Source organism: Sylvia atricapilla, chromosome 2 (genome assembly GCF_009819655.1).
Source record: "Sylvia atricapilla isolate bSylAtr1 chromosome 2, bSylAtr1.pri, whole genome shotgun sequence".
Taxonomy (NCBI): domain Eukaryota; kingdom Metazoa; phylum Chordata; class Aves; order Passeriformes; family Sylviidae; genus Sylvia; species Sylvia atricapilla.
The window spans coordinates 82,893,754-82,921,515 of NC_089141.1; the positions used below are offsets into that span (position 1 = coordinate 82,893,754).

General features: G+C 37.8%; 1 protein-coding gene across 1 annotated transcript in view; it reads right to left on the reverse strand.

The window, feature by feature from the left end:
* Nucleotides 1–27,762, reverse strand: part of GABRG3 (gamma-aminobutyric acid type A receptor subunit gamma3) — a 288,690-nt gene that overhangs the window by 37,259 nt on the left and 223,669 nt on the right. Inside the window, 1 exon segment of the mRNA XM_066313582.1 lies at nt 9,368–9,505. Within this exon segment, the coding sequence (XP_066169679.1) occupies nt 9,368–9,505 (138 nt within the window).

The following is a 27,762-nucleotide window of genomic DNA, read 5'->3' on the forward strand; positions in this document are numbered from 1 at the left end:
AGACCTGAATGTTGTGAATATTAGCCGCAGAAAAGGGTACTAGAGGAAAAGAGCTTCCACAACCCCACGAAAGAAAATCTGGAAGCATGACCCCAATGTGAAGGAGTAAAGGCTAAATTTAGAGAGATCTTGCTAGCAGTAACTAGTCTGTTGCAATTTTTCTTAGCGTATGGGAAATTAAAATCTAGAAATACACTTAGCACCTTTTTGCATCATGTGAATAGCTCTTCTACACCCTCTGTATCTTAAAGTTTTCATTAATATTGTAGACTCAGAGGTGAATAAAATATAAACTATCCTCTGCAATACTGTGAGTTTTAGATTAAGTACAATTTCTGGTTCTGAAAGACTTTTAGATAACATTTTAGTGACTGTGCAACCCTGGCCAAAGGCCAAACCTTCACAGTTTGCATTAATATAAAGCTTTTGATTTAGCCAGCCATAAATCACCAATACAGTGGTGTGATGACAGAGGAGTAGGAATAAAGCCAGAGATGCTGGAACAGCAAGTATAGAAGGTTGTTCTCAGCAGAATAAATGCAGACAGGCTCACAATTCTTATGTAATATTTCCACCCCCCATCACAGTGATATTAATAACAGAAATTGTATCATCAATCTGCAGGGAGGTCAAGATATATTTCACAATTTGAGTCAAAATATTCTGTCTAGAGTGTGCACCTAATTGGAAGTCAACTTATGGATCCAATTTTGTTTTGTATTTTGTATATTAAATGACACTTGTAAAGCCATTCTGACTGCAGTGGTGGTGTCTTTTCCCTGGAAATACTTCCCTCTCTCCCTACTGCTTTAGCCTTCTGACAGCCCATTACTGCCAATGTAAAGATAGTTCAGCAGATCAAGGCTTTACTTGTAAATGTCTGGATGTCATACAAATGGCACTGTGGCTTCTCACAGATCAAACTTTGTCATGACTGCAGAGAGCAGCAAGTGAGGGAGCTGGAATCTCAGAACAAATTCCTAAAATCTAACAGCCTGCCTCAGTGTCATCTAGGCTGGGCAGGAAAAATGCAGACGAGAAGTGAATGCTACGAGGAAGGCTACATAAAATTCACAACTCTGATCTTTACAAGTAAGGAATCAAAATCTTTTTCCTAGCTAAACTGGAAGCAATTCCAGTCTTTTGGTTTTTTTTACCTCATGATCTCTGGTAAAAGCACATGGACATGTGAGACCAAAGTCCCTATGTTTCAAGTGAGTGACTTGGCTAGCCTTTGTGCTAAATTCTGTAAGGGGTTTACTTAGTTCTTCATAGTGCTATTAAACATCCCATCACTCTTTCAAAGCTCAGAGGAGACCTCAGGCTAAATCCCAGGTCTGACTTATTGTTACTGGAGATAATACTCACCCTTGTTATTCACCTGTCCTGGTGAACTATCCTAGAATGGAATTTATGTAGGTCCAGCAGAAGGGAGCAGGAGATCAGGACTCCAGATACAGAGAGGAGCATCAAAGATAGCAGTGTCACTCGATGAGTGAATGAGGACACTATTAGCAAACCTTAAATCTTAAGAGTCAGATGCATACAAAACATTCCAGAAATATGGAACTATCAGATAAAAACATCAGTTGAAGGAAAACATCATGGAAAAAAGACTGTGTAGGGTTTTTCCGTATGATACGAAGTATTTTAAAAAGGACAACTTGAGGTCCTTTACAAGGACAACTGGATGTCTTTTAAGGGGAAAATTGCTTTCTACAGAAATTTTCCTTTCAGAAAAAAAATGCACTTGAAGACTTGTTCCCAAGTCTTCTACTGTCTATTTTTGTTCTACTTTTGTACTTTACTACTAAGTAAAATGACTTCTTATTAATTATTATCTCTCACCATTTGCTGCAGTAAGGACCTATACAAAGGACATTAGACATTTGTCTCTGCAAGGCAAAGCATAAGAATGAAACCAGCTTATATATGCAGTTCTGCGGAACTTAAAAGTATGGAGAGGAGTAATATTCTCTCTACTCCTCTTATTCTAGTCAGCTGCTGTACTATTTGTGAAAATAGGAGGGACAGTGTTTTTAGAGCGTGTTATACTTAGCCCACTCATATTATTAAGCGGCTCTTTCTCTAGTTTCTAGTGACTAAGGATTATTCACATTAGATATACAGTTTCAGGCTTCTATGTTTCAGGATCTGATCCCAGGCCAGCAGCAGGGAAAAGTTCCATTAACTTCAGTAGGCTATTGATGAAGTTATAAATCACTCTCTTCAGAAGATGTCTTATTATGAGCTTTATGTAAGAGTTTTGTAACAAGATGGGCAAGTATTGGATTTTCAGGTCAATAAAAGTTTTTATTCCCGTAAATGTCTGTGAAACTTGCAAGCAACATAGGAAAAGGCCTTAATAGCCTAGAAATATTATTAGTAATTATCTGTTTATTTATTTGTTACATTTCTAATCTTAGTGGCTATAGCAAAGTTATCAGTCTATTATATGAATTGGTTTAAAAAAAAATTTAAAGCTTCTCTTAGAAAAAATTCAAATTCTTCAAAATATTCACACTGGCCAATTGCTGTTTGACATGTAAATGAATATCTTTTAAAAGTCAATACTGTTGATTTCTCTGCTAAAAAGGGATTTGGTTTATTCCAATACTGTATCAGAGATAAAAACACTGTCAACAAAAGATTATTGCTAAATCTTCTTATAACCAGGCTAATTTCTGTTGGTATTTACTATCACAATGTAAGTCCTGTGATATTCCTTCATTCCAGGATTTCTGTTGAGGCAAATGATTTACAGCAATATTTTGTTCCTCTGAAAGTAGCCAAAGAATAAGAGAGTCAGGTGAAATCCAGGTGTATATTGGTGCCACACACAAAGTAATCTTAAACTTTATGACGTTCTGGATTATACGGTGTTGTTGGAGTCCCTTTCCTTCCACCCCCAATGAAGGTGGTATAGAATAACATCCATGCCTCTCATAGCCACTTCAAAAAATTAACTCTGTCCTGTCTGGAACCAGGACAATGTATACCCATGTGACAGAGGCAAAGATCCTCTGCTCAATTACGTGCAATGCCACGTAATTGGACATTGACACTATTTTAAAATGGTGCATTGTATTTTTCTGAGTCTTCACCTGTCTGCTTCAAGATGCCATTTGGGTAAAGACAGTCTGTGCAATAAGCTGAGTTAGGGTCTTCTTGATCTCAATGAATTTAGCATTTGAGAAAAAAAATCCTCAAATTCACATTCGTGAATCTCCCCACATCTCTGGGAGAACAGAGATGACAAGAGCTTTCTGTTGTGTCATCAGGACTCAGTGGCACATTAAAAATGTCAACGACTTTAAAACTTCTAAGTTTTATGAATATCTATTTATTAAATAAATATCTTCTGATGAGTTAGCTGGCACATAAGGATGTGACTGAATCAGATCATTAAAAGAAGTATGCACGAATGCAAAAATGTTCAGTCATTGTGTCATTTTGTGTGTCTTTCAACTCATTTTCAAGACCATAAGGGCATCAACAAGCTCCAGTAGCTTTAATAAGCCTCTGCTCATCCTTCTTTGCTGCCCCTCTTGTAACCTCTTCCTCCAGCTAAGGAGTTCAGCTGCCTGCTGCTGACCCTGCCTTTTCCTTGTGGGTCTGATGGCTGGGAAGGGTGGTGGTCCTGCCCTATCACCACAGACCTACGGGATGATGACTGCTGCCCAGCCCTGGACTGGCACTGATCAATCTGGCTCACCTTGTGTGGGTACTTCTTGTGGGCTCTCTGTGCCCACAGCTAAGTGATCTGTGAGCATTTGACAGTAAATAGTAAGCAAAAGGTGACCATTTTGAAATGCTTCTCAAGTCAGCGTTTTTTTGCACACCTAATAGAAGAGAAAGTCGTGAGCAGCATTTCCTCTGGATAAGTATCTGGGAGTGTGTTCACTTCTGACAAATCCAAGGAGCATCAACTAATGTCAGTCTTAGAATCAGAATCACAGAACAGTCTGGGGCCTTAAAGATCATCTATTGTTATGTCTTGTGCCGTGGGCATGAACACCTTTCACTAGACCAGATTGCTCAGACTGAATGTCTGACCTTGAACACTTCCAGGGGTGGAACATATGCAGCTTCTCTGGAAAACCTGTTCCAGTGTCTGTCCAGTAAAGACTTTCAAACTTATCCTCTTTCAGTTCAAAGCCATCTCCCCTTGTTCTGTCACTACAGGCCTTTGTAAAAAGTCCCTCTTCAGCTCTCTTATCATCCCCCTTAAGGCACTGTATGGATGCTAGAAGGTCCCCCTAGAGCCTTCTCCTCTCCAGGATGAACTCTCTTAACCTGTCTTTGCAGAAGAGAAGCTCCAGCCCTCTGATCATCTTCATGATCCTCCTCTGGACTCATTCTTACAGATCCATGTCCTTACTATGCTGAGGACCCCAGTGTTCCATGTGGGGTCTCACTAGAGTGGAGTAAAGGGGCAGAATCACCTCATTCAACATGCTGGTCATGCTGCTTTTGATGGAGCCCAGGGTACAGTTGATGTTCTGTGCTGCAAGAACACATTTGACTTGATGGAGGCTCTCCTAGTGAAATTCGGCATTCCTAGAAAAACATGTCTGTCCCTTCCCTCCTCTGCCAGTACCCATATATATGTATATATTACATACATGTATGTATCTATGCATTTTCTTGAAAGACAAGTTTGCTTTATTTTGTTCTGTAGTGTTTTTGTACTTGTCATTTACTGAATACTCTGCAACAGAATATGTACTTTGTGTTGCTGCTGGTATGGCCCAAAAGAGATTTATCTAAATCTGTGACAACAGATTTGCAGCCCTGTGACACAGGGCTGAGAACACCATTTAAGCTGAAGTACTTTATGAAACAGCAATTTCGAAACGTAAAGCATGATTTATAAGTTGCATGATGACTCCACTAATCGTCACCCATCCATGGTATGTGAACAAAGGTGTATCTTCTTATGGCAGTCATTATAGTTATTTATTGAGTTTGAGTATTGATGCTTGGGATAATTCAGAATCTAGGAAATTAAGCTTTCTGTCTGGTTATATATATAATTTGCAATAATCACCTATAATTTTTTAAATAGGGTGCCTTTATTGGTGTTTTATATTTCTGATGAATTATCTTGAACTTATTTATGCAAAGGCGCTTTGAACTGCAAAAATCAGGCTAAAAGTATCTGAGGAAGAACACAAACAACACTTGTAAGATGCAAAGAAGTGAAAATAAGATTCAAGAGTTACAGGGTCTTTGTATTTATCTAACAGTGTGAAAAAAGTGATTTTAAAAGAATGGACAGACTTTCTGAGGGAGATGTCAGCAGAAAAGTGCAAGCAACACTACAACTCACTACATGAGCTTTAATTTTGGAGCTCTTCATGATTCTGTAGTGGGGTTTTCTTGGTCATTGTTTTTGCTCCCCTCCTATGCCCCACCCCACAATTCCCCTCCAGTGTATTTGGAATGTTTGGGACTCAGAAACCTGAAATTTAATACAAACACACACAGAGTTCTTTTAAAGGTGACTTTCTTCTCTCTCCTGTTGTCCTGGTCACCTTTCCATTGGCTGACTTGCAGTTTTAAAATCTGCACAATTTTTCTGTACATGCATTTTGTCCTTTCTTTTCACAGGCGGCTTAGTACTCCCTCTCTGTTCATTATCTTAGTCAACCTTATTTGACATTGTAGCAAGAGAGGAGTTCTTGCTACAGTATCTGAGTATCTTGCCAGATGGCAACGGGGGAATGTTTCAGTATTTGTGAATTAATTTGATAGCACCTGACAGTGAGAACTTTCTTAGGGTTCCAGATAAAGGTTCATCACCATGCTACCAGCACAGTGATTGCTGCTGTTTACTGCATGCAATCACTATTTGCAGTAGGTATTTTTTTTTTTTTTTTGGTGTGTGTGTTTGTATCTTAGCATGAAATTAAGGAAAAAAAAAATCCTCAGGAGAAAGCTGTACACTTCTTCCAGGTGGCAATGAAGACATTATTTGGCTGCCAGATTATTGTAAAAAAAGAGCAAAGTACACCACTGTGTCAATAATTTAAGCCACTGCTGGTTCAGTGCAAAAGATGACATTTCTCATATTGCTTAGATTTCTGAAATATACTCTGTGACAGCTGGCTTCTTACTTGTGCGCCTCTGAAATTGTCATAGATTAACATAAAGGTTATTTAAATGTCTGAAAAGGCTTGGAAAGACTGAAAAAAATCAAAACCCAGAACACTGGTGAGTATCAAATCTAATAATTCTGTCATGAAAATGACTACCAAGAAAGGACTTAATGCAAATGAAGAAGAACAGCAGCAAGTTGCTGTGTGCTCAGTGTGACATCTCTTCATTATACCCAGACATTGGCTGAAGAGGAGCTAAAAAGAGATCCTCGAGCTGGACATAGGAAGGTAGCAATGTAGCAGCTCTCACATTATATAGATGTAATTTAGTGAAAAGCAATAGTGTCATTAACAAGCTGAAAGCTGTAAGTCAGAAGCAAATAAGAAGTTAGGGTTTTGAATCCATCTCTTGTTAGTGCGGGACTGGTCCCTGCAGTAGGTTTTCTCATGCGATGCCTAGTCTGCTTTTAAATGCCCTCTGTAATTGTAGTTTCCATAATTTCCCTTGGAAGGAAGAGATGATGGTTAGTATCTTTTTTTTAGAAAGCTGCTGTTGATATCCAGCCTGCTTCCCTTCTCCTAACTCCATCTTATTAGTGGGAATGATCCTCCATGCAGCACCCTGAGCAATGCTGCTCTTCCTTTCTGTCCTGAGCCTGCAAAGGCGGGGTGGCTGCTGGGGCCATCATGGGCTTCCACATGGCTCAGAGGGGCCCCAGGCAGAGCAGGGCAGAGAGCAGCAACTGCTCTCTCTGAGGAGCAGCAAAAATCCAAGGTGAGTCCTACACCCACAGTGTCCTAGGGGGCAGTCTCAGGCACTCTGCCTCTCCAGGTATCTTGAGTGTAAAAATACCACAGATCTTCCACGTCAGAACCTGACATCTCTTTTAGACCCTCGTGGCATGGCTGTAAAGGAGATGTAACACCTATAAGAAGGAGCTGCCACCTTCCTTTATCACAGATTGTCCAAACAGTAGGGAACTGCAGCTTTGTGGGTTCCCTAATTCTCAAACTTCTTGGCTAGGGTTTTACTTCAGTAAACAGGCATGTTTATCCTGTTTGTACACGTATATTTAGACACAGCAGGTAGTCACAGAATTGCCTCAAATTTGTCAGAGGCACTGTGTCCTGCCCCCTTCTCTGTATTTTGGGACAGCTAATTCTATAGCATGGGGCATATTTAAGGTTTTCCAATGTACTTGTTTTTTCTCAAGTCCTGGCCCTGGTTTTCACTCTATTTACTCTCAACAGTAAATATTCTTGACATTCAGTAAATCTAGCCTTTGAAATTACCTTAAACTATAGAGTAACAAAATATAGTTGGTTTTCTGGAAACTCAAGTCCATGTGCAAACTTAGGGGTTTATTTTCTAGGTCTCTCATGTTTATTGACACCTTTCTTAGATATCTGGCGAAATGCACAACTCATTTTTCTAACCTAATAACTCCAGGTGACAAACCAACACATACATTTTGTATTGTTTCTTCCAAGTTAGCTTCCACAATCTCCTGACAGGAGATTTTGGTGGGATTTTTTTTTCAGTATTTGAATAAGCTTCAGTTTGTCAACAACTTTCTGTCACTGTGGTGCCTCTAGGAGAACAGAAATATCACATGGTTCCAGTAGCTTGAGTGCAACACTGCTGTTGGATTTTGCACTCACAAACACAGGTGAGCAGAAACAGCAATAGCAATTATACAAAAATATTGTGCCAACTCACTCATCTTAATAAGAACTGGGCACATGCTAAATAGAACATAGGAAATAGGCTTTTCTTTGTTACACACTATCCATTCACGTATTTAAATAAGACCTCTATAAATATGTTTTTTTCCTGGCAGAATTAAATAGAGTTGTTTATCAAGACACTGTTGTTAGATTAATAATAACTTGGTAATTCTTTTTCATGGAATCATAGAATGGTTTGTGCTGGAAGGGGACCTTGAAGATAATCTAGTTCAAACCTCCTCGTTTTCTTGGAGAAAGCTGAACATCTGCCTGCCCATGGGAAGCTGTGAATTAATTTCTTGTTTTGCTTTGCCTGGGTGCACAGCTTTTTCTTTTCTTATTAAAGTATCTTTATCTTAACCCAGGAGTTTCCTTGCTTTTATTCTTCCAATTCTCTCCCCCATCCCACCAGGGAAAGTGAGTGAGCAGCTGCATGTGGTTAAGCTTCCAGCTGGGGTTAAACCACATACATAGATACTTTAATGATATAGTGTTTTGTACCTGATTTAATTTATGGGAAATTTGCATTCCTGAGTAACTTGCAAATGAAAAGGCTTTGTATATAACAAAAGACACCTTCCACATGTGTGCTCTTTGCAACATTTTTTTTCTGCTAAACCACCAGCTCAAAATATTCACTAAAGCTTTAGTGACTTTTCATTACAAAAGCTGCTACCCAATTCTAAATTCATTGCTGATGTGAGTGGGCCAGGACTGAACAGCATTAGTTTCACAGATTTATATTTTTTTTATCATTAACGTTATTCAAAGTGTTTTGAAAAGAATATCTTAGCTTTGTTTACCTTAAAAAAAATAGGTTTTTTCAAAAATTCATCACCTGTTAAGCAGAAAGTTGCTTCTAGCAGATTTCCTCAGTAGCTGTGAGACGACTTACCAAACCATGGCAATCATAGAACTTACTGCAGTTATATATAAAGTTTAGACACAATGTGACCACAATTTATACAGTTCAAATAATGTATTCCATTTAAACTTTTTTTCTCTATATTACTGTGTTATTATAAGAAACAGTAACATTTCTGAAGAAATAGAATAGGCATCATTAGATTTTAATTGCAATCAATTTGTAAGGTCACGAGCAAAGGCATTTATCAACTGAGAGAGTCTCTTTGAAATATTAAGAAAAACATTAAGCCATTGTCTGAATGATTAAGTACTGAAAGTGTCTAATTTCACTATACTACCATTGTGCTCAAAATCATTCTCTTTAATTTATGATGAAGACAGAGTCAATGCAGGAGTGGCCTAATAAATGAGGAATGAGAATCATACAGTAACTTCAAGCCTGTAACAAACAGCCATATCAAGCAAACATTTATTCTTCAGTTTGTGAAGTCACTAGAAGAGCAGAGATTATCAAAAATCAAGATAAATTCAATATTTTTGAGGTCTGAGCTTAACAGGTTCTCATATGAACATTAGAACATATTAAAATCAATCTGCACTTGAATGAAAGCCAAACAAGGTTAAATATTTTAAATAATTTGAATTCCAGAAAAAGCACTAATCATTCTTACCTGCAGAGGTCTTCACAATTTCTGAAGTATTTCTGAGACCCATAAAGTCAAACTGATAGAGTCTCCAAGATTTCTGGTCAGCAGCCTCCACTGAATTTTTCCTCCATCTGTAAATCATTTCCTCTTTAGGATAGCCATCTAGAAATTAATATATATGTATACATATGAATATTTTGCATTTCATAAAAAGTGTTCTGCAAAATATTATCAGTTCACTGTTTCAATGCTATTTGGGAACACCTAAATTTCTGATCCGATGCTTTGTCAGTGAGTTAAGTGGCAGCATTCAGCCAGAGTTGTATGGCACACAAAAATAAAGTCATAAGACACATAAAAATAGAGTCAATAAAACTGGCAAGCCCATGATTTTTCACGATCATTGTTTTTTAACAATAGAAAAGATATGATTGGTTATATCAGAAACAAATCTCTTCAGAAGTTGATTGTATTAACTGAGATCCAGACACAGAAGTATGCTGCTTAACATAAGCTCTGGAGAATCTGTGCAAACCAACAGAATGCAAAAAATGGGGAGTCTCTCGGTGTAAGATATGAACAATTGGAAAGGACACATTGTTTCAAAAGTTAAAATTATTCTAAGGGGGGGGTCTGCTGCTGTACTTCTGAAAGAAACATAACAGAGTGCAAAAGACAGCAAAATTTTAATTAGCATGGGAATTTTAATGTGATTATGCTACCATATTTCGTCTGAAGTCTGGGGTTGTTAATGAGGCATCACCTGATATCTACTGCTGAAATAGCTTCTGAAAGCCTTTATCAGTTTAGCCCTCAGTGGTCATAATTAATTCTTGTGCCAATTTTTTAATTTCCTTTTTGTTAGAGAATGGCATTTTCCAATCGATGTCCAACAAATCTTCAACCAGTTCAAACCATAATGATAAAACCATCTAGAAAACAACAGCCCACCCATGCTAGTTAAAATCAGATTGTTCTCTAATGCATAATACAATCAATTTTTATTCATCTCATTAATATAATAGCTGTAGATTACAAGGCAAATTAAAAGCCTAACAACAACAATAGATGGTTAATATAATTGTCACATCAGCAATTTCTTTTTCCCCATTGAAAATTGATACATTTTTACATTTGCATTGCATAACAACCTCTCTGGTCATGGTGCTATTTCCTTGACGTCTTCCTCCTATGAGTATCTTTTTAATCTTGTTTAAGGTCCCACCCTGCTGGGGGACTGCTGTAAGGTGTGCATGGCCTCATTTACCCCTCTCACTAACACAGCAAGAAAAGTACCCACAAGTCCCTTAGCTCCAATCTAAAAAAATGACTAAAACATCACTATGTGTTAATTCAAAATGTCACATTTGTATATTTCCCATCAATGTAAATAAAGAAATAACCTGTGAAGGACCCAGCTGAGCAACAAACACTGTTCTCTGTGAGAACTTGCTGACAAATAGATTTCACTGCCAATTCTGCTGTGGCAAGTCTGTGAGATTGACCTAAAGGTTAATTTTTTTGGCTGGCAGATTATGTCAGAGGATGCAGCGATACAGTGAAAGCAGTAAAGCTTAGCAGAGCCTTCAAGCCATAGCCCTGAATGATCTGAAATCTTCTCGAATCTGGCTCATATTTCACAGAGCCCTCAGATCACATTTCTTCCTCCTCCAAGTAAACAAACAATAAAATTAGGAAATGGCCTCAAGTTGCGCTGGACTGGGGGGGATTGAATATTAGGGAATGTAAGATGGAGTCCCTTTTCTTGGATAAATTTCACTATAATCATTGTAAGTAAAAATGTTTCAAATATCTTGCAAGTAAAAAGGATTTTTTTTTCAATGCATTATTTTAAAGTGATCCAGGATGATATTTTTAATCTTTACCCCAAATTTCACTGAAAAAGTTGTGCCAGTTAAACTTGATTTCAATTTCTCCTTGATTCTCTTTTCCTTTCTTTTCATCCCATGACCGCCCCACAAAAAAAAACCCCAAAAAACAAACAAACAAACAAATCCATTACACTGTCAGTATGCTTGAAAGCTTGCTGTCATATTAAGCAAGGCATAGCTGTTTATCCTGACAAGAACAACATGTAGTCAGGAACAAGTTCATGGACTCTCATCCTTCAAGATTTTTTCCGTATTTTTGAATAAGAAAGGTCAGTTTCAGTTTCAAAGTATCTCCTCTCAGTATTATTCACCATCATTAAATTATAAGCAGCTGACCTCAGGAGCCTATCATGACATTTCAATAGTTCCTTCATCCACAGCTGCTGAGATCTGCTCGTACAATGATTTGGTTACTTACACCAAAAGACAGAAATACTAGAGATTCAGTGGGACTTGTTTCAACCTCTTAAATAACTGCTGTTATGTTCTGCTCTGCTGCCAGGTGACTGACTTCATTTTTCAATTATTTAAAAGAATAGTAATTTTATGGAGAAGTGACACATCTCTTTGGACAGTATATCACTCCTAGAGTTCATTTATCTTACAGAATAAACTGTTCATGATGGTTCTTCTTTTGGTTATATTCAATATTTCTTGCACATGGCCTAATTGTTACTAGCTCTTTAAATATTTCCTTTTAGCAAATATCAGGACTGGAGACTTCAGTACTTCCACAAGAAGATGCAACCTCTGTTTTCCAGCCTCTTTTCACTTTCCCAGTATGAAAAACGACAGTAAATTAATTTAAATTTTTGGCTTTGTGGCTTCAAGGCATTCACACTGAACAAATTTTTGTCAAGTGTATTTACCCTGCCAAGTTGCTTTAGATTATATAAAAATATTCACACTGCAGTAGGGCAAGCCTCCAGGAGGTCCTGGAGGCTTTCCAGGAGGTACCAGTAAGATGGAAAGGGTGATGGCCTGGGAAGAACACAACCAAGTGTGTGTTCTGTGTTAGAGCCATCTGAGTTCTGGCAATCTGCAACTCAGGATCTTCTCAAACAAAGTGTGTGTCAAGAACTTCGTTTTCCCTCTCATTTCACTTGATTAAATTCTCCTACTTTCGGGCCCAAAGGTTGTTTTTTAGGAAGTGCTACAACTTTTATACACCATACCAACAACTTTAGAGACCACCCTGATCATCTGGCTTTTTGTAAGATGATACTTTGCAAAATCAGGTCAAAACCAGAATTGATTACTTCTTTAAGAGCTCAAGAGACATTATCTATGTAATGCCTTGTGTTTACTTTCACCAAACATACGTAATGATTATGCTTTTCCACTTTTTGCCATTTTGAAAGTGAAGCTATTATAACAGAAAGGCAAATTGTCATGACAACCTCCGCGATGCTCTGGATTTTCCTGTATTTGCCCTTTATTGTTGAAATAATTGGACTCATGTTACCAGATCTTCTCACATCACCACCATGTAATTTAGAAGTGGAAGGTTAAAAATATTTAAACTTCATGTTCATACTGCTTCACTTTTTAGGGAGACTGATTTGTACAGAAGGCTCCACCTAAGTGCTGAAAAATGGTCAAGGTCAAAAATATCACCAGGCTGGATAAGAGGCATATGCAATCACAAGCTAGCCATGAGAATTCCTGTGGTCCTGAAGCATGTCTGCTACAGGAATCAACACTAATGGAAAAATCTCCAACTTTTGCGATATGACCATTGATGCCTCCTTGTGCATACTGCCTCTTGATTTCCCCAATGCTGTTGTTGCTCTGGGCATCTTAGATCAGTGCCTGATATCTTTGCTTCACTTTCTTTTGTGTGATAATGTGGCTGTTTTGGGAAGAGAGTAGAGCTGGAAAGATACCTGAAAAGACATCATGTCAAAAAGGACACAGACCACTTGAAAAGATAAAAATTTTTCCACAGAAAAGTATCCAAGACATGAAAAGATAAAGAGGCATAGAAAAAATAAATAACACCTTTCATCTTTTCAGACATACTTTACCCACTCTGTGAAATACATTTATTTCACTACTGGTTCCCCACACTTTCCATTCACCTGTAACACAGGTAGACCAGCTTATAGCAGAAGGAATAATGCAATTAGGCTCCTTCCTAGCCTTTTAGAAGTTTGTGTGCTCAGAGCACTCAATGAGGAGCAAATGAAAGCAGCAGCAAAAGCAAAGCTGAAAATGTGGGGGAAGCACGAAAGAAAGGATTGGTTATGTTAAGTATCTGACAGTGATGCTTGTGACAGGAGTATGTTTTTGAAAGTAGTAGCTGGATTCTGGGAGGGTTTTGCTTTTCCCTGGATGTTAGCTATAGACTCCAAGCCAGTGGGAAATGTGATCTGCAAGACAAGCCGCTGCCATCAGTAAGTGGCTGGAGTTCACATCATGGGCATGGAGGGAGTGTTGTCGATTCAGCTGTTCCCAGTGAAGGTAGGTGGTCAGGAGAGGGAGGATGCTCTATTCCAATTAGAGGCAAGGAATGAGTAGCTTTTACAGTGTCCAGCCAGAAACACTTTGCCTCCTTGAATGCTACCTTGTTAACTCTGCTCCAGGCTAATTTGGAGACCTCTGTCAACACAGCCTGGGTCAGAAGAGGATAATGAAGTCCACAAATGCACCTTTCTCTGGTACCATCTTGAGAATGACAAATCATATGCTTCCAAAAAATCTGCATGGGCCTTTTTTTCTTGTTAGCAGTCTTTATAATTGCTTCTTTGTTGGCAAGCAAACTGAATTTTAATCCAAACTTCTCGGTGTTTGGAGAAAGAGGTTTCTCAGTGATCTGTTCCTGTATCTGTATGGTGTTTGTTCTCAGGAGGCTTTTGAAGTAGGAGAATCCTGGAAGTTCTCCTATTAAAATTTGTATTACCTTAGATTTTGTGATAGTATGAACTTAATAACCACAACTAAATGGCAGAAAAATTTCAGTTAAATTAATTTAAAATAAAAAAAAAAAAAAAAAACAAACAAAACCCCCCAGGGTATATAGACAACTCATTATGTCTCTCCAGTAGGGACCCTTCAGGGAAATCTGAAGCAGAAGTAGGGAAAGTGAATTGAGACTTAATAGTTTACTTAAGATCTATGGAAAACAATACTCATAATTTAATGCATATTGTCTTTTTTCTGTCCACTAATGAAGGGGAAAGAAAGGGAAAGGGAAAGGGAAAGGGAAAGGGAAAGGGAAAGGGAAAGGGATAGGGGAAGGCGACGGGGAAGGGGAAGGAAGGAAAGGAAAGGAAAGGAAAGGAAAGGAAAGGAAAGGAAAGGAAAGGAAAGGAAAGGAAAGGAAAGGAAAGGAAAGGGAAAGGAAAGGAAAGGAAAGGAAAGGAAAGGAAAGGAAAGGAAAGGAAAAGGAAAGGAAAAGGAAAGGAAAAGGAAAGGAAAGGAAAGGAAAGGAAAGGAAAGGAAAGGAAAGGAAAGGAAAGGAAAGGAAAGGAAAGGAAAGGAAAGGGAAAGGAAAGGGAAAGGGAAAGGGAAAGGGATAGGGGAAGGGCGACGGGGAAGGGGAAGGAGGAAGGAAAGGAAAGGAAAGGAAAGGAACGGAAAGGAAAGGAAAAGGAAAGGAAAGGAAAGGAAAGGAAAGGGAAAGGAAAGGAAAGGAAAGGAAAGGAAAGGAAAAGGAAAGGAAAGGAAGAGGAAAAGGAAAGGAAAGGAAAGGAAAGGAAAGGAAAGGAAAGAAAGGAAGGAAGGAAAGGAAAGGAAAGGAAAGGAAAGGAAAGGAAAGGAAAGGAAAGAAAAGGAAAGGAAAGGAAAGGAAAGGAAAGGAAAGGAAAGGAAAGGAAAGGAAAGGAAAGGAAAGGAAAGGAAGGAAAGGAAAGGAAAAAGAAAAGAAAGGAAAAGAAAGGAAAGGAAAGGAAAGGAAAGGAAAGGAAAGGAAGCTATGGTAATAATAATAGAAAAAGATAAATGTGAATGTTGTAAAGGCAGCTTTTAATCCTGAAGTGATTTATTTCAGCAGCAGTAGATAATTGCACTTAGGTGATAACTACAGCAATTAGAAATGCTATTATTTGCCCTGTTTGCTTGCATCAGTAATTGACACCTTATTAACAGTACATTAGCTCATGAAAAAAAAATCAACCAACATCACCATGACTGCAGATTAATGGATGTAATACTGTCCTGAAGTTAAAGGGCACATGTCCCATTGAAGATAGTTCTTCTACCTAAAAAACTGCTTTAATATAACTGTGATACCATTCTGGTAAAGAACTAGAAGTCATGATCATTAACAGTAATGCTTAATTAACCCTTTCCTAATTGTCTATTTGATAGAAGTGTAGAATGCTGATGTGATTTACTGATAAACTACATGGTAGCTTAAATTTTGGGAGGAACTTGTGGCATCAATTCTTCTTTTTGGCCTTCAAAATAGAAAGAAGGAAAAGAGACGTGTTGCTCTCACAGAAACAGTCCCCAAAACAAGCATTTTCTGTGAATCAGCTTCTGTAGGAATTAATTTCTTGCTACTTATAGAAAAATTAAAATTTTGGCTCAGAGAAAGCAGAGAAAACAGAAACATGAAAAATGAGAGGGGAAAGAAAGCAGAGAAAAATGTACATAACTGGATTGGAAAGAGAGAGGTTTTCTCTTGATGACATTTGGAGATGTGGCTTTTCCAGGTACTCACAATCTTCTAAAATCTAATAGATGTATCTCACATGAGAGTGCTAAGATTTTGTCACACACAGCCCTAGCAGTAAAAACTCCCAGTTCCAAGTAGCAGATCCTAAACGATACATAGTTTGAAATTACCTTAAGAAACTAAGGCCATCCTGTTGCATCATCATACCTTTGTGCTCTATCCTAATGCTCACCAAACAATTTCCATTTTGACGGATTTACAAGTGGTACCATGAGTGATTTGGAAAATGGTTGGTGTTATCATATATTGTCCCTATAATTCCACTTTTCTATTGTTTTGAAAGTACCTTCAGCTTTTCTTTGGTGGGAAAAAAACTACCAAAATTAAAACTGAAAAAACAGTCTTGTCTTATAACCTGCATTGATGTTTTTCTATGCATTTTTATCCATATACTTATTTTTACTGCTTGCTAACAGTTTCACTTGGAAGGCAATTTTCAGAAGCCTCATGTGCAACAATTGCTTGCCTTGTTCTGGCCAGCAGTTTCTTTCACAAATTACTTCACTGGTAATGAAAACACCTGCTAAATGTTCAGATTCTTCTGATTTAGCCATATTTCATACCCATGCCTGACATCACTAAGTGTAAATGGGTTGATCTTCCATCTAGCCTGTTGGATATAAATTGTATCTATTCCAAGGCTAGAATTCTGGCACAGATCAGAGTACTGAGGATAGAGAAAGTTTGCTTAGTCATGTGCAGCCTTTATCATGCTTTTCATGGAATGGATACTTCACCTCAACTTTCTGTTCTTTTATGAATAGAAAAATGTGAAGATTTTGTCCTCAGTTTTCTGCAATACCACACAACTGAAGAATGAAAGTCCAGAAAGCAGTTTTCCTAGCTCAAGTTGTCTTTGGATCTGAATAATTCTGGAATATGTACTTGTTCTATTCTCCATGTATTTAGAAATCCTCTACTTATAAACAAATAAGCAAGTAAGAGACAGAATTTCAGTTTCTAGCTCCCTGTACTTGTTTTTCATAGCTAACATAGAACTATTGGATAATAAACTGTTGTTGTTTCACGAATGTACATCTTTACAGACAAAGAAAGGACTTTATTTATAATGTGGTTCAGAAAACTCTTGATAACGTATTCCAAGTCTCACACTTTTATTGGCTTCAAGACTGCAGACGGTGATTCTCAGTAAAAGGACATTTTCAGAAATGTATGGCAAAGAGGTGGCCTTTGATAATCTGCTGGAATCCTGTGCTGCTGCTTTGTCCTGCCCTAGATCTTACACACCATGGCCAGCTCTGCATGCAGATGGGAGGCTTCACCTGGGCACCTGCTGTGATCCGTAAGATTTAGGGTGAGATTCAAAGAGATGGTAGTCTCATATCTCATCTCATCTCATCTCATCTCATCTCATCTCATCTCATCTCATCATTTCAATCTCATCTTAATCTCCCTTCTTTTACACATGCCTTACAACAACGACTGAACAATGCTCAGAATTCAAGAACTATGTACTACTGCTTGGAGATCAGACTCATTATTGTACTGCTAAATATGTACATTGAGTTCTGTAATGGAAAACAAACAGCTCAAAAGGAATATTCTAGCTGCTAAATATTGTGCTTGGCTGACTGCAGGAGCTCAAGTGAGAAGAGAAAAAAATATTTGTTTTTAGTTTATAACTGACTATTGAAGAACCTCCAGCTGTGTGCAAGATTTTTCTCATGTCTATTTCAACATGAATTTTTTTCTGGATGTGAAAATTTTGAGGGACTTCCCAGAATTTTTACTGAGATGTGCAAAGTCTGAGTGACTGCATACTGAAGTAGCATCTCAGGCAGATAGAGGTGATGTCATTCACTTGCGATTTTCTGCACAGCAGTTGGCTCTTAATTCAGCCTTATGTAAAAGAGGAAGACAGCATTATTAAAATAAAGCAGATGAATAATATTTTTATAAACCAGAGAAAGCCAAAGCTCCTAGCATGAGATTTTAAAACCAAATCTATCAGGGCTTGGGACAATTTAGAAGTCAGAGCTATAAAATAGTCAAAGTAGAACACGAACCTCTGTTTATAAAAGAAATATCTGTCAAATCTTTAATTCTTTGATCTGCTCACATTCTCTATAGCCAGAACACAATTTTCCTTTACCATTTATTTAAACCACACTTTTATTGAAGATGTTTGGTAACAATGAACTTCTAAAGCAAGTACTTAAATTTCCTGTGACTGGCATGGACTGCACTGCCACCAAAAGATTCTGCTCAGCTGATTTCAAACGCCCCAGCAGGAGCTGAACACCATTCTCTAAAGGCCTTTAAAGTATATATTTTTTCTTAATGATTATGTAGGCCACCACAAAAGTAGGAGCAAAATAGCTGTGCAAGTTAAATGAAGTAAATTCCATCAAAGTTCTTTATCACCAGTATGTGTGGTTTGGATTAACCCATAAATGTTCAGTGTCAGCTGCAACTATACTGCATATTACAAGCTAAAATAATTCTGCCTTTACCCTTTAATTACAATAGTTAACTGTATTCTCCATGTAGGACTACTAAGATTTCCTTTAAGGCTATCCTGATGAGAAAGATAACATTGTTTACTTCATGCCTCGCTTTGCTAAACAAAGTGCTGAGAAAATGTGTTTTGGCTCATCTGAAACTATATAATGAACAAGCAGAGATTCTGGTGAAGACTCAGAGCTCAAGTAAAGTACACAGCCTTATATAGATCAGGAAATGAAAGAAAGTACACCCATAAAGCTATTTAGTCCATGCAGGTGGGGATGAATAGAGAGAACATAATTTAATTACAGGCTTCTTCCTCTCATTGACAAGTAATCTATCTAATCCTTTTATTTGAACACTTGATATGAATGGAGTTTTGAAGACTGAGAACTCATTTTGTGTTTCTCACATGGGTCTGATATTTAAGGATAATTCTAAACATTTAAAATTCTTATCTTCCAAGTGCTACTCAATAATCAGTATGTGTATATTAATTATGACTGGATTTAAAGGAGGTATATCTATTAGCAGCATTCATAAAGATGGATAGGAAAACTTTGTAAAATAGTAATTAATAATAATAATAATGAATAGATGGAAAAATTCATATTCACAACTTGAAAGTAGCTCCTAAATGAAATAGTTATGGCATCCTCAGGAATATTGGCATCCATCTATATTTCAGTGTCCAACATCTTGGTTAGAAACACTCTAATATCTATCCACACTGCCCCCCATACAGACATTTTCTACCCAATTTCAATTACAGAAATCATTGTAGCTAGATATTTAGCTTACATAGTCCATATATTTTGTTGCTAGCCTGAACTGTACATTTTCAGACCCATGAAAATGAAAATTCAGCTATTAACAGTGTTTTTCTGAATTGCCATGAAACCCATTACAAGCTTCAGAGAAGCTGCATCAGCAAAGCCCATGGCTTTACTAAAGAAATATACTGTTCTCAATCAACACAACATTAATGAAAACAGAATATGAATTAGACTTCCATACAAGATTATTATATAGATCTTCTCAGAATATATCAGGAATTAATAACAAAAGGTAAAACAGTAGAACACTCCAATCTGAAAATACAGTTTTTCTCGAGTACTGCGATTTCCTAGAATAAAATAATTTGGGGCCTAAATTCAAAACTAAATATAAAATGTAATTTAAACTCAAATTAAGCAGAGTGAGCTTTTAAATGATATGTGGAATATGTTTGTTGCTGTTGAAAAGGCCTATACAAACTTTTTTTATGAGGGACTAATATCTCTGCTTCACATGACAATGTAGCTTAACATGTGAACTAACATTGAAAAATCAAAATCAGTGATTTATGGCTAATTGCTTCTAATTGGGGGGGTTCAGTCTATTTACAAAAAATTAGTGTTATCTGGTTATTAATGTGGTTACTATCATTCTTTATGTAGATTTTTTGTCATTTGCACACCTTTATAGTCATTTGCACACACACTAAAATTCACAAACAATAATATTTATAACTCTGTAAAGTAAAGCACCAAAAGAATTTCTGTTTTTTGTAATATTTTGCTAGATTTCTGGTTTTAGCTCTTTAGGATTTGTTTGTGCCTTATTGGCAAAGCATGCAAGACTTGGCAACCAAACACAAATGTTAAAACATATTTCTGTCTCATGCTTATAGAAAATAACAGTTCCTGAAAAAGTCATGCCTAAGATGTAATCTCCCTGATCATAATAACAGCTCAACAAAAATTATCTGATGGAATGAAATTTCAGATTAACAGAACACATTGTTGATTTGGGCATATTTATAGTAACACTCAAATTAGTGAAAGCACCACACATCTTTCATTTAAACATCAGCAAATGTGTTATGATGCATTGGTAAATACATTCATATTGCATCCACTGAATTTGGCCTTCCACTTCTCTGAAAACATGTATCAACATTTTGGTTTGTCATTTACTTTCCAAGCACCTCAGGACTGTTGCTTCTCTGGTTATTGCCTCCCCCCACCCTCAGTATTTAAATCTCATGTTCTCCCAGGATGCTGCTAATGGAAACTAGCTGATGTCCTGTGTAGTACACCAGTCCAAATATCCTTCATGTCCTTTTCTCACCTTTTGAGATGCATGTATTGGTTACACTGATCTTTCTGTGATGTGTCTGTGTATCTCAATGCCTTCATCTCTTACCCAGGTATGTTATTTCAAGCACATGAAATTTATTTTGGTTAGCTTTACTTTAGCTTAGCTAAAACATTCTTGCTAAAGCTTCTGAGCAGTCATGCTCTATTACAGTTCTCTCCAGATTCCCAGAGGGACTGTAAATTTCAGTAACTTACAGTACACAATAGGGTAAATGCTGAGTCTCCTGAGAGTTTATTTTGCAATTTCTGGTCCCAGACTCTAATCATGATCTAAATCTCCTCAGATGATCCATTAATTCTCTAAAATTGAAGAATTCTGGTGGAGGTAGAACTGAAGAGGCCAGCTCATTGATCCCTTTTCCTGATAGAAAAAAGATATCAGCTGTGCTTCCCTCATGCATCTGAATTTTCTTTGGGATTCACTATTTCTTAGCTCTCAAGTTCATAGATAACTTTGCCTGTATCTAGCCAATAAGTATCAAGTTCTTCAATACCTTTTTTCAGAAACAGAAAAAATCTGAAATAACTCTACACACCTACCATACATAGTTCTGTGCTGCTTCATTATCTGATAAGGCTTTTGAGGCATTAGAATTTTGTATCAGCATAGAACACAACTGCCTGCAATCACTCTGAATCTTCCCCAGCCTATGGCTCCCCCAAAGTCCTTCCTGGGCATCAGGCTGCTGTCATCATGCAAAATATTATGGCTACAAGGGTGGTCCAGGGTGCATGGCTGGAAGCCTAGCTCTGTCCCAGACAAAGGTGCTTTCTGGCCCTTGGCTGATTGACAGTGAAACAGCCTCTTCTGTGGCAGTGAAAATTACAGTAATGCTAGGTTCACAAAGCAGTTGCCTGGGTCTGTCAGAATCATCTCCTGAAAAATGTGTGTACCTGTGTCTGAAAGAAAATACTATCTTTTATATCCAGATTGTGGAAAACCCTTTTTTTAAAAAATGTGGTTTGTGTGTTTATATTTAGGTAGTAAAAAAAGAGAAAACAATACCAAACCACATTACAAAACAGTGAGAGTCTTTGTGCAAGATCCTGTACTTGAAAATTTTCAGGGACAATTTTTGGGATAGCTCAAATTTCAGTTTCTTCCCAGGTTCCTCATTGTTGTGTACTCTTCTTGTATCCCAGCACTTGTCTGAGCACTGTTCTGAAAAGTGCACAGCTATTCTAGGCCCTAAATAAATCATACTGACAACTATTAAAAAAAAATCCCCAGACAAAAAAATCAAAACATCAGCAACTTTTGCTTCACATGTCTCTTGACCAAGTAACAGTCATTAAATCTTTTCTAGCTTGGTTTGCTTAGGAAAGAAGGCTTATGTAAGTACATTCATTGTCTATGTTCAATGCATATTATCTGTCCTTGCTGCCGTAACTTTTGCACCCATTCCCCAATTTTATTGTAATTTGACAAAAGAAAGTAAGCCTCAGATATTACATATTCTTTAAAAGGAAGCTCTTGAAATATGTAATGCCCCTCAAGGAGGAAAAGCTTGCAGTCCTATTTAGGATCACAGAAAGACCACTCATCCTCAAGTTATGTGCCCCTGGGATATCAATCTGCTCTTGTCCTGCAACCAGAAATGCTTCTGGACACTGCACTACTCCAGTGGGTTGAGAGGACATTTGCCACAAAAACCAGGAGAGGAACAGAGGATCTGCTCTTAAAAAGGTATGAGTGCTCATCCTGTCCTAATGACTCATACACTGTCAAGCTCAAAGTCTCTAAAGTCTCAACAGGTCTCCTGACACTGTCTGTAATATACCATTTCCTTTGTGCTGCCTTCATCACATATTTCTCCAGCAGCAATACTTATTATAGCACCCCTCCCAAAAAATCTTTCCCTTACGACCAGCCAGTGATTTAGCAGATGCCATATTTAATAGGCCTTAGACTGCTTGAATGGCCTTGCCCAAGGACACTGACAAGCAGAGGATTTCATCCTTAGGCCTACCAGCAGGCAAAATCTGTGATCACAGAGCTTTCTGGACATGGCTTTCTGCTTTTCAACTGGAATGGCTGGCTTTGCCATGGCATGCTGTGGTTTCATGCCAATTACATTCCTTTGAAGATGACTGATAATGTGACCCAGATCTGTTGACACTGGGTCTTCTCCAATCACATTACCTTAATCCTGTTAGGTTAGATAGGCCTTCTATTTTTATTTTATATATTAGTCCTGGATTTTTTAATATCCTATAACATTTCCTTTCCCTTAAAGCACTTTGGAAGAGGTGGATGTTTTAATTCTCTCTTTTTCTCCTTCTCTTGATGAGTTAAAATCCCAGTGCAAGTGACCTTCATTCTGTTTGCCTGTTCACTGAGGACAGGTTGCTGGAGATGCTAAAGGCAGCTGAGGTTTGACATGTCACCAGGACAGGAAGCTCAGCTCCAAAACACACAGCCCATGTTCCAGTGGAGAGAGCCTCATAGAACCACAAGGTAAACTCATTCAAATGCAAGTGTCAGATGGTTGGTCCAAGTCTTTCAGTCTTTTATGAGCTTTCCAAGGCCCTGGAACAGGCAAAAGGGTCAGAAGAAACTTGCAATCCTCTGCCCCAAACGGAAGACTGCTGCTGACTTTGTCTGCCCTAGTGGTGCCTCTCCTTGCTTTCCAGGACCAGGCTTCTAAAGCAGGGAAATTAAAATTCCAGTTTCATCTGGAATCTAAATATGCTGAAAACCTGTGAACACCTATTAGAAAATGTCTGGATCAAAAAAAGTTTTAAATTTTTAGAAAGTAAGAGCTCCCTTTCTTGAATGATAGACCCCAAACTGTTCTTCAGCCACTTACAGTAACAATAAGAATAACCTGTCTCTGAAAAAAGAGAAGCGGCTTCACCACTCTCTCATTACAGCAGCATATCTAGTTGTACAAAATTCCCTCTCCAAATTGTCCAGTTTCTTGTTTCCTTTGAAAGGGTTTAGCAAAGCACAGGGCCCCCTTACCTTTCCCAGAAAGATCTCCATACCTTGCACAGAAATTACATGACCTGTGGGACAAATCCCACTCATTTCTGCAAAAATTCTCCCATAACATCTAACTTGGCAGTTTAAATAAACACATGCACAGAATAACAACTGTCCTGGCTTTTCAGTTGGCTTGGCAAAAGAAACTTTCAAAGGAAGGAAATAACAGTCACACAGCAAAGCACAGCAAACAATGGGGCAGCCCTCCATCACTGGAGTAACCCTCTTCTTGTCTTGTGGTGAAATGAGGGATGAAGTTCACACTTGTTACCAGCAGCACAGACAGGCAAATTTGAATGGCATATGAAACCAGTTGCTCCATTTCAGAAAACATGGAGTTTTTTCACAGGAGACTAGGATATAAAAGAATTTGTCTTCTGAAAGCACCATCTCCACTTTATATTTCTCTTCCTTATTTTCTCTCTGAAAAATGGACATTTATAACTTACAGTGAGTCACTCTTCAGCACCCATGTCTGGGTGCAAAGAATCAGAGAAGTGACATGCTGTGGAATGGGGTGAGAGAGAGAAATTGTCTGTGGGTTCTCCGGTGCAGTGCTGGAGAGAAGGTGGGATGCTCTCTATGCTTCATCTACCTTATTGAGAGCATAAGTGTGGTCCCCAGTATTTTAAGTGTTTATTGTTGCCTTTATAAAATTTCAGTCTCTTCCTCTCTTCCCAACCACTCTGTTTACAGTGCCATTTGCTCTGCAGTGCTTCCTGTTGTGATACTTAACTATTCTGAGCCTCAAAGCCATCATATTATTAAAAGAAAAGTATATCTTTCTCATGTTTCCAGAGATGCTAATTAACATGTCAGAGACACTAAATTAGCTGCAGTACTCCTCACTTCAGAACATGATGACACATATAAGAGGACACTGTGCAAATGTCCTTCCTCTACATGAAAAGACAATTGCAGTGTTTTTGTGGGTTGTTTTGGTGCCTGTTTTTGGGTTTGGTGGGGGTTTTTTTGGTGGTTATTTTGTTGTTGTTGGTTTTGTTTTGTTTTGTTTGTGTGTGTGTGGGGGGTGTTTTTTGGAGGGGGGGGGTGTGTTTATTGTTGTTGTTGTTTTGGATTTGTTTTTGGTTTTGTTTTTTCCCTGGTAGTGCAGATGCTTCAGGTGGCTGGAAGAGACCCCTTAATCTGCTTCTCTTTAAAACATGCTGTCCAGTGACTGGAGAATTACTTTGGGCCTATAATTCTCCTTTTTGATGGGATTAAGATATTGGTAATAGTCATTTAAATGAGTTTATAATGGCTAGAGAAGATCTGAAGAGATTTCATAGGGCATGTTTTCTTTATAATTGCACAGAATCCAAGAGAATTTTAAGAGTGAAACTTTACTTTTTCAGACCCAGCATTTTATAATGAGCTGGCATTTGCTGCTCATCTGTGTTAGAAGGAAGCCAAACAGTACCCTTCAAAACTGGATACATTTTAAAACTGATTTATGACATATGGAAAGGTAGATGTTGATGCTGCTACATAGGCTGCCTAGCAGGTTTCTTCATCTAGGTACTGTATTAAAGTGTAATATGAAGTACATTCTAACTGTAAAATGGACTTCAAAGTCTAACCCTTAATGTTGACTGCTTCTAGCAGAGTTTGTATAAAATGTGAGGAAATAAGGTTCTGAAGAGAGAAATTCCTTCCACTTAGTTTCTTGATTAAAATTCGTGTTTTTTTTTAAATTGAAAATCTATTAGTTTCTCAATTTAAAACCATAAAAAGAGATACAATTTCCCCATCATTTTGGCTGAGAAGGCAGCTACATGTACTTCTGATTAAAATCTGCTGGTTTTGACACACCAGGTATGTTTGTTGGTGCTCCCTGTCCCTGGGGTGGAACACAGGAATGTGGCTATGCTGAGTTTGCTCTTGATCTTCCTATTCCTTCTTTACTACTTGTGTAGGCAACTTGCCCAGGGAGCCTGACATCAATCTCAATTTGAATTACTACAGAAATCACTGAGCCTCCATTTCCAGGGGCTGCAATAGGTTTCCTACGTAGGCACAGATGCTTGATGCAGAGGAAATCCACAGGCTCATCAAAACTATACCATCATGATCCTGATGATTGCTGAAATGTAAAAAAAAAATGCAGCTGAAGTCAAATGCTGTGGCAGCTGACATTTATAACAAGCCCAGCATGAATACGGGCTTCTGAATTCCCTTCCATAGCTTTATGGCATGAACATTCCCAAGAAAAGGGATTGAGTAGACAAGTAGTATGGAAGATATGCATCATACCAAATCAGTATAGTGACAACAGAGTCCATAAACTACCATGACTGATCTCTCTAATAATTTTTCTGTCTATTCATGCCCTTCAACTATACATGATTCTTTATTTCTTTGCTTTAATTTGCATCTCTCTGGATATAAATCTGGCCTAATATGTTTTAAACAGGATACCACCTTAGTAAGTCTTCTAAATGTAGTGCTTTGCTAAAACAGATTGACATCCAGCTTAGTATTTTTAATTAAAACAGGGATTTTTAGTTAAAACAGTGGTCCTTTCTGTATTTTTTTCAATCTTGTTTTGAACCACATGAGGTGGCAATGGAGATGCATGATGCCAAATTCAGAAACTTCTTTACAATTGAAGGGATTATTATTGCTTTCATAACAGCTATTTAGAATGAGATGTCAAATATTGCTTGAAATAAATAACCTGGCATTATGGCTTCATGTGATTCAACACATTGAAGTTTCCAGGTGATCTGAGGAGAATTTTTGTTTCCCCTTTGCAATCTGTCATTGGATTAACCACTTTTGAGAAGAAAGCACATGCTTATAATGGAGAAATAGGTCTTTTGGGGGGCTATATAATACATATAGCTCAAGGACTAATTTTCTTGAGTTTTCTCATATCTAGTGATATGTGGTGTCAGACTGGGAACCACGTGACAGAATGCCTGTTAAGACAGGCCTAGAGATGATATCTGTAGGTCAGAATGGCTTCTCTCCAAGACAGCATAAATCCCATTCAGCTCCAAGTTTTCACATTCTTATTGTCCTTCTTCAAAAAACAGATCTCACTGAAGTGACTTATTGCCATACAGCCACAGGAGTTAGGCAGCTACTCCAGGCCTTTTCCTCTAGGAGACTCAGATGCGCAGCAGAAATCTTTGTTGTCAAGTTTCCTAACTCCTTTTTCTCTCACACCTACCTTACAGCTCAGTGATGATAATCTAAAAAATCTCACTTTACCAGGATCTTATTTGCTATCTGTGATTCCTTGCAATAACTAATAATTGGCTGGTAGAACATTGTCACCTCTTTGCTGCTGACCAGTGTAATGCACAGTGGGTGGAAGACTCTGAGTTATTAAAACAGCTTATCTGGGTCTAAATTAAAGCTGTAACAACTCTAATAATTAATTGAAAACCCTGCCATCCAAGGGGCTGCAGCATTCAGAAAATGAACTGTAATCAAATGAAATTTTAGAACAAACAAGACCGGGAAAATGAGCCTGAAAACGTAATGATTCCATTAGAAAGGGCCTGAGCACCTGAAACAAGGTGTTCATCTCCAGCTGCCCTTTTAGAAGAAGTCTGAGAATAGGAAGAAGTGAGAGATAAATTATGGGTGTAGCTGGTTTTAGAAACTGTAATTGTATGAAGAGACATTGAAAAGTTTGGGACAGTTTATTTTAGGAATAAAGACAAAGGGGTGTTGACAAAGGTTTTCAAAATAATGTATGGCATCAAGAAGGTGGCATGAATAGTTTTAGATGTGTGTCCAAAGACTAAAAGAAAGAAAAACTTGCTATTAAATTCAGAGGGCAGAAAATTAAAAAGGGTAGAATTATTTTTCAATAGACAATAAAATTTATGGCCCATTGATGGTTATTATCAACACTATCATTAAAAAGCCCTCCCAAAACATTAGCAAGCCTACAGTTAAGACACCAGGATGAACGCATTAAAAGTTAAAAAAATTAAATAGGATTTGGGAAAGAGAGAAACCATCATCTCCTTTCAGGACATCTCAAACTGTGCATAAGAGCAATGGAAAGAAAGGTCTTAGAATCTTAGGAGGAGTAATGGGGTTAACTGTGGAGAGAGAAATGCAGAAGGGCTACCACAGCAGCTTTCAAGGAAATCCAATGGGTGCAAAGTCTTCTCCTCATGAGATCGCCAGTTTTGGGAGTGCACTTCTGCTTGAGATTGAATAAAGTAGCAAAAATCAATAATCTTGTTCTTTTATCACCTGGTTAGCCTCTCATATGTCTCATATGGCTGCTG